The 19,655-nt window shown below is 39.8% G+C and overlaps 1 protein-coding gene across 2 annotated transcripts; it reads left to right on the top strand.

Annotated features, from left to right (window-relative positions):
• Nucleotides 1-280: 280 nt before the first annotated feature.
• On the top strand, nucleotides 281-19,201 carry LOC106871106 (serine/threonine-protein phosphatase 2A activator). Of its 2 annotated transcripts, none has more exons than XM_089347527.1 (10): nucleotides 281-396; nucleotides 7,073-7,185; nucleotides 8,637-8,723; nucleotides 9,498-9,623; nucleotides 9,809-9,926; nucleotides 11,938-12,037; nucleotides 13,056-13,180; nucleotides 15,731-15,831; nucleotides 16,623-16,730; nucleotides 17,776-19,201. In XM_089347527.1, the coding sequence occupies exons 1-10, from the start codon at nucleotides 384-386 to the stop codon at nucleotides 17,848-17,850; spliced, it is 966 nt and encodes a 321-aa protein (XP_089203653.1). In that variant the 5' UTR covers nucleotides 281-383; the 3' UTR covers nucleotides 17,851-19,201. The 2 variants fall into 2 exon arrangements, with proteins under 2 accessions (XP_089203653.1, XP_089203657.1); XM_089347531.1 differs by lacking the exon at nucleotides 281-396 and adding an exon at nucleotides 4,637-4,679.
• The last annotated feature ends 454 nt before the right edge of the window (nucleotides 19,202-19,655 follow it).

Raw genomic sequence — 19,655 nt, 5'->3', positions numbered from 1 at the left:
GTGTGTGTGTGAGAGAGAGAGAGAGAGAGAGTTTATATTCCACTGTAGTCTAGATTATGTTAGAAGTGTTATGAATGGTGAAAATATTATAAATCATTAGAATCAGCAGTCAAGGAAAAGCGAGAACAGAAGATTCTAATCTTTAAGACTTCAAATAACACTTTTGTCATAAATGAATACTCTTATATTTATGCATGCAATCAATAATTACATGTTTAAAAACTATTCTCAAATAACAGAGAAAGAAATATATAAATTAACGCTATTGATTTGTTACATAAAAGACACAAGTCATCTATTTCTAAGAATTCCCAAAAATTTGAAATTAAAAACAAAAAGTGTAGAGTTCAAGGGAGATAACTGGATTCAAAGTCTTAAGCAATATGGCTACCACGGGTGAGTTTTTGTTTGATGAACCGTTTTTAATATTATTATATTTATTAGAAAAGGCATTTTACACTGGTTTTCGGTTAAATTATTTTGCCGTGATTCCTTATTCTCAAATCTGTATCACGCCTTAATATATTTTATTAAGAATTTAATTAACAATTTTTTTTTTAATTGAAATTATTCTTCGCAGTTAAATGTTGAGATTCCACAAAGATTGCTTTTCATGGTTTATTCCACATCGTTCCACTCTTTTCCTTCCTGATTTCCAATGCGGCAATATCCGTACTTAACAACCCCCGCTAGCAGTATACAGTCAAGCTATGAAGAATCGCCTAAATTTGTTTTGATAGAATAAATTCGAAACAAAATGTTTTTTTACGAAATATCTGAAAATAAAATACCCCCAAATACCCTTTGATAATCATTTTAAGGGTGAGTCTCGAAGTAGATACAGCTATAAACAATAACATAATAGATTTAAAAAAAAAAACATCCCCTGGATGAGGAAAAAGTAGTTTAAGGCTACTTGCAGGACACGAACCTGCATCTTTCTTCGTCCCTTTCTGAGTTCAAATCCCGCCGAAATCAGCTTTAGCTTTCTTCCTTCCAAGGGTCTATTTTATAACTACTGGTCAACTATTAAGTCTGTGTAATCGATAATTCCCACCCCTTTATATATGGAAATCCTCTGCCAAAGTTAAGAATAACCGGTTTAATTAATACGCTTTCACTTTCGCTGTAAACTTGTCTTTATGTGTTCATAGAAAAAGACCCATCATATCCGTTATATTAAGTTAATGAACTATGTTGTGTCTATTTATATATTTCTGCTATAAACAAGAAAACATGAATATTTCTTACTGTCAAAAAGAATAAATCTCGAAAAGAAATCTTTGAGCCGGTGAATCTGGCTTCTGTAAATCACTGCTCTTCGCAACATACATCGTTAAACCGCTTCTTAGAATATATTACTGCTATTTTTAGTCATTGCAAGGAGTGGCTGTGTAGTAAGTAGCTCGCTTACCAACCACATGGTTCCGGGTTCAGTCCCGCTGCGTGGCATCTTGGGCAAGTGTCTTCTGCTATAGCCTCGGGCCGACCAAAGCCTTGTGAGTGGATTTGGTAGACGGAAACTGAAAGAAGCGCGTCGTATGTATGTATGTATGTATGTATGTGTGTGTGTGTGTTTGTCCGTGTTTGTCCCCCTCCCCCCAACATTGCTTGACAACCGACGCTGGCGTGTTTACGTCCTCGTGACTTAGCGGTGCTCCAGCATGGCCGCAGTGAAATGACTAAAACAAGTAAAAGAATAAAATAATAATTTCTTTAGATTGTTAGATATTTCTTTGCCTCACTAAATACTGGTTTCAAATTTTGGCGCAAGGCCAGCAATTTCGGGGGAGTGGTATGTCAATCACACCCACCCCAGTGTTCAACTAGTACTTATTTTATCGACCCCCAGAAGGATAAAGGTCAAACTCGACGCTGGCAGCATTTGAACTCAGGTAGGGAAGATGGACAAAATGCCAATTCTGCTAGCTCGCCGCCTTTATCACACTAAATATTATTAAAATAAAATCAACATCATTGTCATCATTGTCGTTTAACGTCTGTTTTCCATGCTGGCATAGGTTGGATGGTTTGACTGAGGTCTGGAGGAGAGCCCGCGGCTGCACTAGGCTCCAATCTGATCTGGCAATGTTTCTACAACTGGATGCCCTTCCTAATGCCAACCACTTTGAGAATATAGTGGGTACTTTTTATGTGCCACCAGCACAGGAACTAGTTAGGTGGGCCTGGCATTGATCACATTCAGATAGTGCTTTTCACGTGCCACTGGTACGGGGGCCAGTTAGGAGGTACTGGCATGAACGGGGGCCAGTCAGGAGTTACTGTCTTGCACGGGGGCCAGTTGGAGGGTACTGGCATCCAAGTTGTAAAATAAATATTGTTTCCACCGTCTTTGGAGGGGTTTTCGCTTGATTAAATGGAAATAAAGATAAACTGAATTGTGGTGGGGTTCCCAATAGAACAAAAGTTCCACGTGATATTGACGGTAGAAAAGAAGAGGCCCTGGAAATTTAAAATCAAATTATTGCAAACAGTCTTGTTCTCCACTGCCAACCTCCCTTTTATCTCCCTCCCTCTGCCTGCACCCCTCTCTCAAATAATGGACAAGACCTCGAAACGTTAGTTTTCTTTTTCCTTTTTATTTTCTTCTCAACAGAACTGAACTTATTAAATCCTCCTACGCTCCAATTGTTACCGAGACAGGCCACTGCCATTTCCCTTAGATCTCTCTCTTCAGTCGTTGAACAAGTTTTTATTATAGAATAACCAGAATAAACTTCAATTGGTGTTGAATTGATTTCATTTGAGAATATCGCAATAAAACCTCAGAACAACAACACTTCTGTGTATGTGTGTAGACAATGGCTACACCAAAGTTTAATTGAGTTTTCAAATATTTCATTAATTTCCATTGCTATACTTCGAAATCTACATACAATAAATCAAAACCCCAACGTTCAACCAATGCAGCAGTTAGGAATCTTCTGTATATAACTCACTCAATAATATGGAAATAATGTGAAGGATTTAAATCACTGCATATAATAAATGGTGGAGGCGCGTGGCTTAGTGGTTAGGGTGTCAGCACCATGATTGTAAGATTGTGGTTTCAGTTCCTGGACCTGGTGATGCATTGTGTTTTTGAGCAAAACACTTCATTTCACATTGCTCCAGTCCACCTAGGTGGCAAAAATGAGTAACGCTGCGATGGACTGGCGTCCCATCCAGCTGGGGAATACATACGCCAGTGAAACCGGGAAACCGGGCCCATGAGCCTGGCTAGGCTTTAAAAGGACACATTTATTTTTATTATATAATTAATGTGTTAGTTGACCCTGCAAATTAAGGTTGGTGTCATTTTGGGCCTCACCGAGGCGATGACAAGTGACTGAGACCTTTGGAGATATGCTGTACTTGAGAAGACCCAGCAAACCAAATGAGACCGTAACCGTGACCTATGCCAGAGCAGCATAACCAGCCCATTTAAGGGTACCCTTCAATCATTGGGCAATAAACTGCACTTGTGAAGACTTGTTGAAGCAAGTGAAGTCGTTGTGGCCTAAGACAGTATTGCCTGATTGGTACCCATGCTGGTGGCATGTAAGAAGCACCATTCAAGCATGATTGTTGCCAGTGCTGCCTGACTGGCTCCTGTGCCAGTGGTACGAAAAAGCACCCACTACACTCTCGGAGTGGTTGGCGTTAGGAAGGGCATCCAGCTGTAGAAACCTTGCCAGATCAGATTGGAGCCTGGTGTAGCCTTTTGGCTCGCTAGTCCTCAGTCAAACCGTCCAACCCATGCCAGCATGGAAAGCAGACGTTAAACAACAATGATAATGTTGATAATATAGGCATGTTACATAAGAAAAAGTAAAGAGGTTAGAGAGACCAGTTTGTTGCAACGAGTTCCAGAGACTCTGCTGGATGGCTTAGTGACTCTCTGGTCTGAGGTTGAATTTCCCAGCTTTCATTGCTGTAAGCCAGCTTCTAGAATCTTCAGTTAAACTGTTTGGCAGGAAAACTCGCACTTTTTTTGCATTATTTTGTTTGTTTATTTATTTTTTTGCCGTTTTCTTACTGTTTCTTTTAGTAAATTGCATTGTAGTGAGGCTCATGCTGAGTTTTGAACCATAGCTCCCAGCTTTTCCCAGTCTAGAGCCACAACATAATGTGTCTCCATAAATGGAATTAATGCCTACATGACTATGGCTTCACCAATAAGTATTGGTTCAATTATTGTGGTGGAGGCAGCAGACTCATCATCATCATCATCGTTTGACATCCGCTTTCCATGCTGGCAAAGCAGGAGGCTGCACCAGGCTCCATTCTGATCTGGCAAGGTTGCTACAGCTGGATGCCGTTCCTAGCACCAACCACTCCGAGAGTATAGTGGGTGCTTTTTACGTGCCACCGGCATGGGAGCCAGTCCGAACTGTAATATGTCAGCCAGTGCTGATTGGCATGAAATTAAAGCATTGCTTTTTTAAATTTTATCTGTTTTTTAAGTTCTTTGCCTGTCAATGCTCGTCACTCAACCTAAATGACTTGGCAAATAACATTAAAGTAGCTTATCTACCGCCAAACACAACCAGCTTGATTTAATGTATGGGGCAAGTGGCCTCTTGCTATATTCAAGGCCTACCTTTTGCAGTTGCACTTCTCATGAACTTGACAACAACATTAAGTGAATGCTACTGGTAGTACTTCTTGGAAGCCTTGTGAGTATTCAAGAGAATCTGTTTCCTTCTAAGCTTTTCGTGCTTATTGTCCCTGTGCACCTGCTATATATAAAGTCTACCTTCTCTGTTAGCCTAACCTATCAGCCATTACACCACTTGTGTACCCTCTATATCAATTACATCTTATGGAATATGACTTGTGTTTCCATGGCAATTGCAGAGTCTGTTTTCATTCCTGTTTATTCTTTACTAAATCGACTTTGAAGCTTCTCGATTCTAAGTTTTTGTTTCTATGTTTATAATTTCACACCATTTCTTTCTTCTCGCTTTAATTCCTTTGACTCCATGTTGAGTATTTGGCCCAGTAAAAGATCTCCATTTGTCTTGATCCTTGGCATTGAACTTCAGTTGTCTATCAGTGCTTCAGTTTGTATGGTCCTTCTCTGTGTTGTTTTTGGTCTGCCATGCTTTCATCTCCCTTGAGGTAACCCTGGGCAGATTCAAAATTAGTTTAATGGATACACATTTGAAAATGGTTTCGTTTCATTGGTCCTTTCAACTAATGGTCTTAAGCATCAATGAACAAATTCATCTTATTTTAAAATCGAAGGAAACCTTAAATCAAAGGACAGAGTCTCAATACATAAGGTAAATAATTATATGCAAATTATAAATCAATACATTAAAAGTTATAGCCGTTGAAAAATTTAAAATTTTCACACTGGATTACATACACGTTTAGCAGCATATTCACATACTAAACCATCTATAATATATACATATATACTAAAATGTACAGATGCATCTACATAGTTATATACATATATAGACATATATAGGTGAGACATAAATATATATATATACAAATACACATCCATCCATCCATCTGTATGCATACATGCCCGCGCACAAAATCTGGTGTATGCCGGTCAGTTGTTACAGACGAAAGAAAGGGAAAGTATACATTAAGCATAGAGGAGAGGAAAAGAAAAAGAAAGAGAAACAAAACTAGCAAGAGAGAGAAAAAGGCAAGGACATGGAGTGCTATGTAAAAACGCTAGCAAGTAGTGAGCAGGAAAAGATACTTCATAAATTTTGCAAAATGAACACACACATAAAACTACATATATATATACATTAGTGTGGAGGCACGTGGCTTAGTGGTTAGGGTGTCAGCACCATGATCGTAAGATTGTGGTTTCGATTCCTGGACTGGGCGACGCATTGTGTTCTTGAGCAAAACACTTCATATCACATTGGTCCAGTCCACTCGGCTGGCAAAAAGGAGTAACGCTGCAATGGACTGGCGTACCGTCCAGCTGGGGAACACATACGCCAGTGAAACCGGGAAACCGGGCCCATGAGCCTGGCTAGGCTTTAAAAGGGTGCATTTATTTTTTATTTTATATACATTAGTATAGATATACATACAAATACACATATATAAGTATGTATACGAATATATGTTTGCTTATAACCTTATTTCTGTTCCATTCTAAACAAAACTGTCCGATGAACAGGAACGTCAAACTCCGAGTAACAATTTTTGTGATATTTCTGCTGCTTTTCAATAAAGCATATTACTCTACCTCTGGTACTCGAGTACTATTTTCGCCACTTTGTTTCACATTTATGTTCTTACGGTACACACACACACACACACACACACACACACACACACACACACACACGGGTAAGATCCAGGTATCAAAGTGTAGGAAGTTTGTAAGCTTCAAGCAGTCCATGGCAGGTTTGGAAAACAAAGTGGACAGTGTACAATCAAGAAGAATAACAATTTATTGCCATTGAAGATTACACACTTTTTCCCATGTGTATATATGTATATGTATGTATGTATATCTATGTAAGTATATGTATGTATGTTTATACATATACGTATGTATATTATATATATGTAATTCTGAGCGTTAAACTAAAACATCTGTTTGTTGTTTACACACCTGTCTTCATCTTTTGTTTTTTTTTTTGTAAATTCTCGCTATATATGTATATATATATATGTATGTATGCATGTGTGTCTTTGTGTTTGTCCTCCTGCCACCACTTGACAACCAGTCTTGGTTTGTTTGCAACCCTGTAACTTAGCAGATTGGCAAAATAAACCTATAGAATAAGAGTCAGGTTTTAAAAAATAAGTACTTGGGTTGATTTGTTCAGTTATACCCTTCATGCTGGTGCCCCAGCATGGTCACAGTCTAATGACTGAAACAAGTTAAAGATAAAAATAAGTACCAGGGTGGTGCCCCAGCATGGCCAAAGTCTAATGACTGAAACAAGTTAAAGATAAAAATAAGTACCAGGGTGGTGCCCCAGCATGGCCACAGTCTACTGACTGAAACAAGTACAAATATCAGAGTATTTTAAACAATGGAAAAGGATGTGAATTAACCCGTTTCCTTCTTGAATTTTAGGAGCTGTTGAACCATCACCAATGAATCCCATTAATGTAGAAACACATGACTTCAAAGTTCCGGTCAGGGAAATCCTTAAACCTGATGATATGGACAACTGGAGGAAATCTAAGGTAAACTATTTATTTCTTCAAAATTGTTGGTTAATTTTCTTGAGCACAAAAAAAAAACAAAAACAAAAAAAAACCTCCCAAAAATCCTTTCCTGTTCTAGACATCCTTCAGCACCTTTTAATGGTATTTATTGTTCGGTCTTGATTTATTAAATTTGTTCTCAAACAATCCAGAAGCAGGAAAAGTCATTTCGTTGTTTTATTCTTCTTTATTCATAGACGAGGCAAGTGAAATCATCGTCATGGCCGATGACAGTACCGCCTGATTGGCACCCGTGCTGGTGGAACGTAAAATGTACCATTCAAGCATGGTTGATGCCAGTGCTACCTGACTGGTCCCGTGCCTGTGGCATGTAAAAAGTACCATTCGAGCATGATTGTTGCCAGTGCCACCTGACTGGCTCCTGTGCCAGTGGCATGTAAAAAGTACCATCCAAGCGTAGTTGATGCCAGCACTGCCTGACTGGCCCTCGTGCCGGTAGCACGTAAAAAACACCCTCTACTCTCAGAGTGGTTGGGATTAGGAAGGGCATGCAGCTGTAGAAACTTTGCTGGATCAGATTGGAGCCTGGTGCAGCCTTCTGGCTTGCCAGCCCTTGGTCAAGCTGTCCAACTCATGCCAGCATGGAAAGCGGACGTTAAACAACGATGATGATGTCAAATGCGCACGTGTATGCAAAAATGAACACACACAGATGTTTACCTGCATGGGGGCCAGTCAGCACTGGCATTGACCACATTCAAATGGTGCTTTTTACGTGCCACTAGCACGGGTGCCAGTCAGGCAGCGCTGGCATGGACACTGAGTTGCTGTTTGTTTATATTCTAGAGACTCAGTTATTAGGACTGAAGATAGGTCAGATCTGTCCTTACCAGAGGCAGCAGCTAGGTAAAATGGTTGATCTTATGAGACAGTTTCAATAGATGTAAAGTGATTTGGCTTTCAGTAAATTTAGATGAAGACCCAACTGTCTCCAAGGGGTGTTGTTTAATGTTTGTTGTATGAAATGTTGGTTTGCTAATGTTTCAGAACACGAGTTCACATCAAGAATTTGACGAACCAAATACATGTGAAACTTAGAATTTAAAAAGAAAAAATGTGTTTAATATATTTAATCCATTCGTATTTAAACCAGCCACATCCGACCAAATATTCAACCAATTTTATGTTCACACTGGCCCTATCTGGCCTCTCACACTTAACCTGCAATGTTATTCTAAAAATAAATAAGTCTAAAAATAAACAGTCACATCATGGAAATCTCAACATTATGAAATATTGCATGATTAACTCAAAAACAATGTGAATAAATAAGCATTATATTTGATAAGATTATCTGAATGCTGAAGCGTTAACTGATGCTGCCTTCATATAAATAATTTCTTCCTTTTTTTAAAAACCTGAATTGATAATTTCGAAATACATTTGTATTTACCGACTTCTCATTGCAGGCAAACAATGATCTTTTGGGTTTTATTATTGCAATGAATAATTCAGTGAAATCAATGAAAATATCTGACACCTACCCAATTTCTGAAGTAAGTAAAACATGAATTTAATGATACATCATTATCATCATCATCATCATCATTTAATGTCCCTTGTCCATGCTGGCATGGATTGGGCAGTGTGACCAGAGCTGGTAAGCTGGAAGGCTGCACCAGACTCCAGTCTGATTTGGCATGGTTTTCCAAGAATGTAATGGGTGCTTTTACGTGCCACTGGCAAGGGTGCCATTTGCGTGACACCAGTATCTGTCACGACTGCAGTTTTGCTCAGCTTGATGGGTCTTCTCAAGCATGACATAATGGCAAAGGTCTCAGTCATTGCCTCCGTGAGGCCCAACACTTGAAAGGAACTCAGCCACTTTGTCTCTTTTTACATGTAAAAAAGCACCATTTGAGTGTGGCTGATGCCAGTGCTGCCTGACTGGCTCCAGGGCTGGTGGCATGTAAAAACATCCATTACAATCTTGGAGCGGTTGGTGTTAAGAAGGGCATCCAGCTGTAGAAACCTTGCCAAATCAAGATTGGAGCCTGGTACAGCCTCCCGGCTTGCCAGTTCTCAGTCAAACTGTCCAACTCATGACAGGATGGAAAGCGGACGTCAAACGACGACAATGACGACGACTTTTGTCCATCACACTAACGATTCTTCCAGCTTTCCAATGACACTAACAACAATGGTGGTGCTGATGATGATGAAGATGTGGATGGTGAGTGAAATGGATGATAATGATAACGATGAGGAAGAGGATCGTAATTTTCTGATTGATTGAGTTGTAAGTGAATTTGATTTTCTCAATATTGTAGACTGTGAAGAAACTGATGGGTCTTTTGGATACGTTGGATCAATGGATGACAGACATTCTTCCGATTGACCAGCCTCAGAGATTTGGCAACAAAGCTTTCCAAAAGCTTTATATTAAACTGAAAGAGGTAAGCCTTTAATTCTCTTTTCATCTTTCATTTGCTTTGGTCATTGGACTGTGGCCATGCTGGGGCACTGATACATGTAACCTATGCAGTAGATATATAAACAGAGCTAATTTAGCTGATTTCTCCTTAGATTGAAAGAAAACGAGTCCCGTGGAAACATTAAGTTCTTTTCTCTGTCTTTTCAGAGTGCTGTAGAAGAAATGGAAAAATGTTTTGATGAAAAATATCACAAAGCTTTCCCAGAAATATCTACTTACCTGATTGAAGGAATTGGTAATTCCACAAGAATTGATTATGGCACAGGTTAGTCATGTCGACTTTGTATTTCTTTCTTTCCCATTGTTTGTCTTAAAAAAAACGGTATCTTTTTCATGAAAGCTGACTGCTTGCTTGCATTAGTTACAGAGGACAACGTAGACAAGTGGTTAGATCAAGGGTGGGGAAACCCCCGCCCGAGGGTACAACTGCACTTGCGGGTACGTTTTATTGTGTCCCCAGGCTGATATACTCGTATGTACAAAATATAGTAAATTTTTCAATCAAAATTTATACAATATTCGTATACTTGTTCGTTTCCATTACGACTTAAAATGGTCAGGAATCGTCCGGTAATTGCCATTTGAATGGAAATTTTGTTTTCACTATAAAACACATATTACTAGGTTTGTACCACCCTCTTGAGATCCAACTACACTCTAGCTGGAAAAAATAGAATACCTCATAAGTAATACAGTCCTAAATTCAGTGGTGGCATTAATGAAGATGTTATGTGTTAATTTGATGTGTTAAACTTATCTTTATTAATGTATATCGAATTATACATAGATACATACAAGATTTACACAGATATAAGAGTTAGAACTTCTGATCCATCCAAGGACCTTTTTCTTTGGAAATTTTTGCCTGCTGCTTTAAAAAGTTCCCCCACCCCTGGGTTAGATTAAAAATGCATAGCTTGAGAGGGTTTGGGACGAAAGAAAATATGCCATTTCAAGGAAACAATACTGCAGACTCATTGAAACCAAGGACAGTTTCAGTAAAAAAAGGCTTTTAATGAAAATAATGATAGTAATAGAAACAAGTGTGGTTTATAGGTGGAGATGTGGCTGTGTGGTTGAGATGCTCTCAGGCTCAGTGCCATTGTGGGGTACCTTGGGCAAGTGTCTTCTACAAGAGTCTTTGGCCAGTGGATCCAAAGGCTTGTTGTAACCTTGTTGTTCATTTGATTTCTGGCCTGGGCAGGGAATTTGTGTCTTTGAGCAAGGATCTTCATTTCATGTTGCTCTGCAGCCTACTCAGCTGTAAATAACGAGTACCAACTGACCGCTGCTACACCTCTCTCTCTCCCTCTCTCTCACATCCCTTCTCATCTCCTCCCCCCTCTCTCCCCTTCCTCTCGCCCTGCCTTTCCTCCTTCATCTCCCTCTTACCGCATTTCCCCTCCTCCCTCTCATCTTCCTTCCCTCCCCTTCGCTTCCTCCTCCCTCTCTCCTGCCCTCCTTTTGTCTCATCTCCCTCCCCTTCGCTTCCTCCTCCCTCTCTCCTGCCCTCCTTTTGTCTCATCTCCCTCCCCTTCACTTCCCCACTCTCCCCCTTCCATCTCTCCCCTCTCTCACCACTCCCTCCACCTCTCTCTGATAAAGAGTTAAATATGTCATATCTCATTGTGTTTCAAAGTCAGATTATTTTGTATTCCAACCCCATTTTTTCTACTGTCTTCATCTTCATCATCATCAAATGTCTGTTGTCCATACTGGCATGGGTTGGATGGTTTGACCAAGGTTGGTAAGCTGGAAGGCTGCACTAGACTCCAGACTGATTTGGCATGGTTTTCTACGGCAGGATGCCCTTCCTAATGCCAACCACTACGAGAGTGTAATGGGTGCTTTTATGTGCCACTGGCACAGGTGCCATTTGCATGACACAAGTGCCATTTGCATGACACAGGTGCCATTTGCATGACACAGATGCCATTTGCATGACACCAGTATCTGCCACAACTGTGATTTTACTCAGCTTGATGGGTCTTCTCAAGCACAACATAATGCCAAAGGTCCCCGTCATTGCCTCTGTGAGGCCCAGTGCTCGAAAGGAACTTGGCCACTTTGCCTCCATGAGGCCCAATGCTCAAAAGGAACTCAGTCACTTTGCCTCCATGAGGCCCAATGCTCAAAAGGAACTCAGTCACTTTGCCTCCATGAGGTCCAATGCTCAATTGGGACATCATTTAAAAATTTTCCCACTCAGAATTGAACTCATGTCCTTATGACCTATTGACTAACTCATACAATTTCCCCTTTTTCTTTTGCTTCAGGCCATGAAATGTCTTTTGCTGCTTTCCTCTGTACCTTATATAAAATAGGGATACTTACGGAGGCCGATGCCCCAGCTATTGTCTTGCAAGTCAATGAGAAGTGAGTATGGCTACCCGTCAGTAATAATGCTCTTTCAGTCTTCTATTAAACTTTGCTTTTCTTCAGGTGTCTTTAAAGAATGTTGAACGAAAGTCTTCCAGAATATTGTGATGGATGCAGTCATGGCTGTGCACAGGTGGCGTTTTGTAACCATGTGGCTTTGAGTTCTGTCTCACTGGGCGATATCACAGATTGCTTCTGCTGTAGCTTCTGGCTGATCTCGTGAGTGGATTTGGTAACGGAAACTGTTGGAAGCCCTTTGTAACCTCTGTGTGTGTGTGTGTGTATATATTGCAGTGTGGAAGGTGTTTATAAGCCATTTATAAACACAGAAAAACTGTTAGAGTCACTTCAATATTTAAATTTAATTTGTCAAAATATTTTCGTCACTTTGAGACCGTGACCTGTTCACTGTCAAAATTCCGTGCTGCATATATATATATAAGAACTTTGCTTCTCAACCACATGGTTTTGGGTTCAGTTCTACTGTGTGTCACCTTAGGCACATGTCTTCCACTAGTTCCAGGCCAACCAAAGCCTTGTGCATGGAATTGGTATACAGAAAAGGAAAGAAGCTTGTATATGTGTGTCCATGGATGTGTGTGTTAGTGTGACTTGTCTTGACATCATGTGCCAAAATTAGAAACAATACTTATTATTATTATTATTATTATTATTATTATTATTATTGTTACTATTATTAAGGCAGCGAGCTGGCAGAATCGTTAGGAAGCTGGGTGAATTGCTTAGCGGTATTTCATCTGCCATTAAGTTCTGAGTTCAAATTCCTCCGAGCTTGACTTTGCCTTTCATCCTTTGAGGGTCGATGCAATAAGTACCATTATGCACCGGGGTCGATGTAATCGACTTAACCCCTCCCCCAAAGTTTCAGGTTTTGTGCCGATATTAGAAAGGATCATCATCATCATCATCATCATAATCATTATTATTATTATTTAAATTATGCATTTTTAATTTTGGTGTATTCTAACAAATGTTCTCTGTGTTCTGAATGCAGATATTTGCAGCTAATGCGTCGAATGCAGCAAAGATATCGGATGGAACCTGCTGGAAGCCATGGTGTTTGGAGCCTGGACGATTACCAATTCATTCCTTTCATCTGGGGGAGCAGTCAGCTTATTGGTCAGTGTCCTATTATCAGTTATCTCCCTTTATCTTCTCAATTCAAAATCTCACTGGAATAGGGCAGGAGGTGGTGGGGGTGGGGGTGGCGGTGGGGAGTAATGAGCCTGGCTGGAGTGAAATGACTTGTAGCATGCACATTTAGGCTGTGTGCGTGTGCGTGTGTGGATGTGGATATATATATATATATATATATATATATATATATATATATATATATATGTATGTATATCATCATCATCATCGTTTAACGTCCGCTCTCCACGCTAGCATGGGTTGGACGATTTGACTGAGGACTGGTGAAACCGGATGGCAACACCAGGCTCCAATCTAATTTGGCAGAGTTTCTACAGCTGGATGCCCTTCCTAACGCCAACCACTCAGAGAGTGTAGTGGGTGCTTTTACGTGTCACCCGCACGAAAACGGCCACGCTCGAAATGGTGTCTTTTATGTGCCACCCGCACAAGCCAGTCCAGGGGCTGAGGGTGATAAATTGAATATTAATTTAATTAACATCAATTTAAAAACTAGTGGCCTAGCATATAAAAAAATCTGAGAATTCAGAAAAATTGTATTACATGCGTATAAGAAGGGATGACCACTAAGTGGACATCCGATATGCTAGAAAAAGATCATCTACGATCTAACCACAAAGAAAAGAATGTTCTCCAGAAAAATTCAGCAAACACCAGAACATAAGTGGGCAAGGCAAATGAAAATATACAAAATAAAGAATTAATCGTAGACTGGGTTTCGCTATTAACTCTTTTACTTAGTGGCCATCCCTTCTTATACGCATATATATGTATATACACACACACACATACACATATCCTCTTTTCATTTCTCTCTTCGTTTTTCTCCCCCCTCCCCCCCTCTCTGATTTGTCTTTCATGATGTTTGTCTCTCTCACGCTATACACCCACATGGACCATTTTCCTTACATTTAATCTATTAAGCTAACCACTTAATCTATTCCTTCAATGTGAATGCAACATTCCCAATATTACCCAGATTTACCTGGGATTATACTTAAGGGACTATACATCATCATCATCATCATCATCGTTTAACGTCTGCTTTCCATGCTGGCATGGGTTGGACGGTTTGACTGAGGTCTGGAAAGCCCAGAGGCTGCACCAAGTTCCAATCTAATACTGGCAAGGTTTCAACAGCTGGATGCCCTTCCTAACGCCAACCACTCTGAGAGTGTAGTGAGTCCTTTTTACGTTCCACCGGCATGGGAGTCAGTTAGGCTGTCCTGCCCTCGATCAGGCTGCCCTAGGACAAGTTTCCACTACTAAATTCACTCACAAGACATTGGTCAGCCCAGGACTATATTATTAATAGAAGACACTTACCCAAGATGTAAAATGTTGCAGATTGGAACTGAACCCAGAACCACACAACCACACCAGTATGGTATCTGATTCAAAACTTAAATAATTAAAATAGTTACTGGAGAATTGTTTGACCACACACACATCCAGGCTTTGTTCATGGAAGTATAGACTAACTTCCATACCTTCTGGAACAAGAGGAACTGTGAACGTTATTCTTCCGTCTTTATTCTTCTGTCGACTGTTTTATTCTTTTATACATTGTGAATTCTCTGTCTGGAACTTTCCTGCATACACACCTTGTCTCTGATGATGGAATACCCAGTGTATGGAGATGTTGACCCATCACTTGGGATATCTCAGAAACAGCTGTAGTCATTGATTACTTCTACTTCTCCATTTTTGATTCACCTTTAATTAAATATTCTAAATGACCTGAGATACTCGTCCTGTCTTGGTTTTGTTGTCCATTTTCCTTTAATTTATAAGAAAATGATCTACAAGAAAATGATGATACACACACACACACACACACACACACACACACACACTGAGCACCCATCATCATCATCATCATCATTGTTTAACATCTGCCTTCCATTTTGGCATGGATGGGATGGTTTCACAAGAGCCGGTCTGGAAGAAGCCTGCACCGTACTTCTGTGACTGTTTTGGCAATGTTTCTACAGCTGGATGCCCTTCCTAACACCAACCGCTCAGCAGAGTGGGCTTGGTGCTTTTTACATGGCACAAGCACAGGTGAGGTCACTATTAATCAGACCGGTGTCCCCATCTTGAATTGATTTCACTACATTTTAGCTGTTGTTTTCTCCAGCCTTCTTCACAAGTGTCTTGTGTGGAACTCAGTTGTGATATTAGAATTTCAAACCTAATCCTTTATTTGATCCACAGGGGTGCAATGTTCTCATTCCGTTCTCTGTGTTTCATGACAGTTGATTTTTCTCAATCACCTTAGTGTTTTTCAGGAGGATGTTCAAAGCGTTTTCATTCCCCCCGCCCACCTTCACAAATTTTAGCAGGTGCACTTGCATCCCCTGTTCTTCCTCTTCCTGACCCTATGTCTAGGATGATTTTTGAAGGCATTTTTTGAGAAAACAAGTGGTGTCTTAGATGCTGTTAAATGCAGTAATTAACTGTTTGATAAATGTTTCTAATTATATGTGTATTTTGAAAAAAAATCTTTTGTAGGTCATCCTCGAATTTTACCAAAATCCTTTATCAACCCAGAAATTTACGAACATTTTAGTCAAGACTACATCTTTTTAGCTTGTATAAAGTACATTAATCAAGTGAGTTGAAATTTACTTTGTTTTAATTTTTCCCTTTCTGTCTAATATTTTGTTGTATGTTCTAGAAACTTTGCTTAATGTAACAATATGGATTAATCAGGCAATTAACATCACCTTTTATCATTTTCCTTGGATTCTGTCATCATCACCATCATCATCATGTTCCTTTTCTATGCTTGCATGGGTTAGATGGAATATGTTGAGGCAGATTTTCTACAGCTAGATGCTCTTCCTGTCACCTAGCCTCACCTGTTTCCAAGCAAAATAAATACTTCCCCATAGCTAGACATGTTTTCCCGAAAGGTTGGAAACAGCTTCGTTCAATTTCCATCTACCAGATCAGCTTACAATGCTTTGATTAGCCTGGGGCTATAGTAGAAACAGGGGGTCTTGGACATTGTCTCAGGGAGGCCCAACACTCAAAAAAACCCAGCCACTTTCCCTCCATGAGGCTCAAACTCTTGTAAAAAAGCTTGGTCACTTTGCCTCTTTGAGGCCCAATGCTCAAAAGGAAATAAGCCACTTTGCCTCTGTGAGGCCTAACACTCGAATGCATTTCTAGTGGAAGCACTAGGCCTCAGATTTGGGGGAAGGGATTAAGTCGATTACATCGACCCCAGTGCATAACTGGTACTAATTTTATCGACCCCGAAATGATTATTCAATAATAATCTCCACGAGAACTTGTGTTGCCATCTGTTCTGTCCTGATTAATTAAACTAAAATAATATTGCAATTGAAATAAAGATGGTGAAAGCGTTGGCATTAATTTGGGTTTTCTTTGAAAACAGGTGAAAAGTGGTCCTTTCTTTGAACATTCCAATCAACTCTGGAGTATCAGTGCGGTCGCCTCGTGGGAGAAAGTGAATTCAGGCCTTATAAAGATGTATAAAGCAGAGGTAAGTGGGCTTATCCTTTTGGTTTTTTTTTAATCATTGTCTTCTAGTTGTCATCGTCATCGTCTTCATTGTATCATCATCATCATTGCTGCTTTTATCTTGTCATCACCATCACTGTCATTCCTCCTTCTCCTCCTCCCCTCACCATATCCCCTCCCCATCTTCCCTCCTCTCCTCCCCTCTATCCCCTGACCCCTCCCTTAACCCCCCAATACCACCCCTCGCCCTCCTATCACCCCTCCTTCCCCCTTCCCCTCCTTCTTTCCCCTCCTCTCCTCCTCATCCTCCTCTCCCCTCCTCCCCTCCTCTCACCTTTTTCATAGACCACAACTGCTTAACCTCCCAAGCTAACCTGTTATACCTATCGACTTTTCTTTCTTCCTTATCGCATACCTTGTTGTCAGCCGGGCATGCTATATCTATGATCCAGCATAGTTTGCTTTCTTTCTCAATTAACACTATGTCTGGCTTCCTATTCTCTATCTCATGGTCGCATGAGAGCAGTATTAGTTCAGAATAGCATTCTCTATATCTTGCTTAACTGTAGCATGGATAAACTGTAGAAAGCTGCAGAACTTTGATATTGGTCTTGAGAAAGCATCTCCTTTGCATTATATGTCTATATGAGATGCTTCCTCAAGACCAATATCACAGTATATCCATGCTAAGTAAGATATACAGAATGCTGTTCTTCTTCTTCTTCTTCTTCTCCTCCTCCTCCTCCTCCTTCTTCTTCTTCTTCTTCTTCTTCTTCTTCTTCTTCTTCTTCTTTAGGTATGTTAGCATGCCAGGCGAAATGCTTAGGAGCATGTTGTCCTTTGCTACACTCTGAGTTCAAATTCTGCTGAGTTTCACTTTCGGAGTCGATAAAATAAGTACCAACTATTCACTGGGGTCGTTGTAACCGACTACCTCCCTCCCTCCCCAAGATTTCAGGCCTCGTGTCTGTAATGGAAAGGTTTACTATTATTGATGTTGTTATTGTTGTTATTATTATTATTATTATTATTATTATTATTATTATTATTATTACTTTTATTTTCAGGTTTTAGACAAATTCCCTGTGATCCAACATTTCTTATTTGGCACTTTGATGAGTATTGAACCTGCAGAAGTATGAAACAAGAAGAACATGTTGAATTGACATCAACTTCTGTTAGTGGATTATGAAATGCTTAATACACAAGGACCCACCGCCCTCCCTCCCAACCCCGCCTCCTTCTCATATTCCTCAAATTCATGTCCACGACATATCTGAAGCTGGCTTTGTTTTTGTTTTGTTATTTGATATTTTTCTTATCCATTGATATTCGAGAGACCTATTTGTTCCAAGAATATATTGCGTATGTATATATGTGTGTGTGTGTGTGTGAGCAGAGAGAGAGAATGTATGTATATATATATACAGACATGCATACACAAACACACACTCACACATATATGCAGATATACATTCATATCGTTAGGAAGGGCATCCAGCTGTAAATTGGAGCCTGGTGCAGCCATCTGGATTACCAGTCCTCAGTCAAATCGTCCAACCCATGCTAGCATGGAAAGCAGACGTTAAACGATGATGATGATCATGTATACATATACACAAATATAACACACACATATATGCAAATGTACATTTATATGTATACATATACACACATATATATATATATTACACACACACACACACACACACACACACACTGTTATAACAAACAAGAAAAAAACTTATGCAGTACTTTTGCAGTACTCTGTAGTGACATTGAACCTGAAAGTCTGTGGTTGGAAAAGTGAATATCCTGGTCTCATATGGTTGTTTTGTGTGTGTGTGTGTGCATGTAATGTATATGTATGTGTATATCTTTATATATATATACACACACACACATGTGTGTGTGTATATATATGAAAATATTTGGAGCCTGGTGTTGCCATCCGGTTTCACCAGTCCTCAGTCAAGTCGTCCAACCCATGCCAGCATGGAAAGCGGACGTTAAACGATGATGATGATGATGATGATGATGATATACAGGTAAGGAAATAATTTTATTCTCAAATGCTGGATGATGCTAATAAACTCTCCAGATTTTGCAGAAAAATCTGGATGCTGATAGATTTTTCTGCAAAATCTGGAGAGTTTCTCCTGTTCCTGCTATATTATTAGCATTCTCCTGCGTTTGAGAATAAAATTATTTCCTTATCCGTATCTTTCAATACATCTCGACGCTTCTGAAGCAAACTTTGTCTGCTGACTTTCAACATAAATTGAATTTAACACACACACACACACACAGGTACATCACATGGTTTGAAAGTCTTGATGTTTTGCTGACCCTCAACTGCCCTGAAATTAGCAGTATACTTATATTTATATAGGTATACACACACACACACACACATATATATATATGTGTGTGTGTGTGTTTTATATCTGCATTCAACACGTTCAAATGTAAATAAAATGTTTATTTATAGTTTATCTTCGTTTTGTCATTTACTCGTTTTTATCCTGTTTCGTTCGTCCTCACAATTATCTCTTTCTTACTTGGAAGTGAAATAGAAAAAAAAACAGTTAAACTTTTCAACTGACTGAATAAGGTTAGTATGGTGTCTGGGCTTTTACTCAAAGAATGAAGATTAAACAAGTGAAGTGTGGCCTCTGTCATCGTCGTCATCATCGTTTTAACGTCTGCTTTCCATGCTGGCATGGGTGGGACAGGTTGACAGGAGCTGGCCAGGCAGGAGCCTCCACCAGACTTCTGTGACTGTTTTTGCATGGTTTTAATGGTTGGATGCTCTTCCTAACGTCAACCACTCGGCAGAGTGGACTGAGTGCTTTTTACGCAGCACAAACACTGGCGAGGTCAGTTTTGGCAAGGTTTCTACAGCTGCATGCCCTTCCAAATGCCAACCACTCTACAGTGTGGACTG

This window comes from Octopus bimaculoides, chromosome 1 (genome assembly GCF_046866305.1).
Source record: "Octopus bimaculoides isolate indiv1 chromosome 1, ASM4686630v1, whole genome shotgun sequence".
In the NCBI taxonomy this organism is placed as follows: Eukaryota; Metazoa; Mollusca; class Cephalopoda; order Octopoda; family Octopodidae; genus Octopus; species Octopus bimaculoides.
Note: the sequence above shows the minus strand (reverse complement) of the source record. Positions and strands in the feature narration are given on the sequence as shown.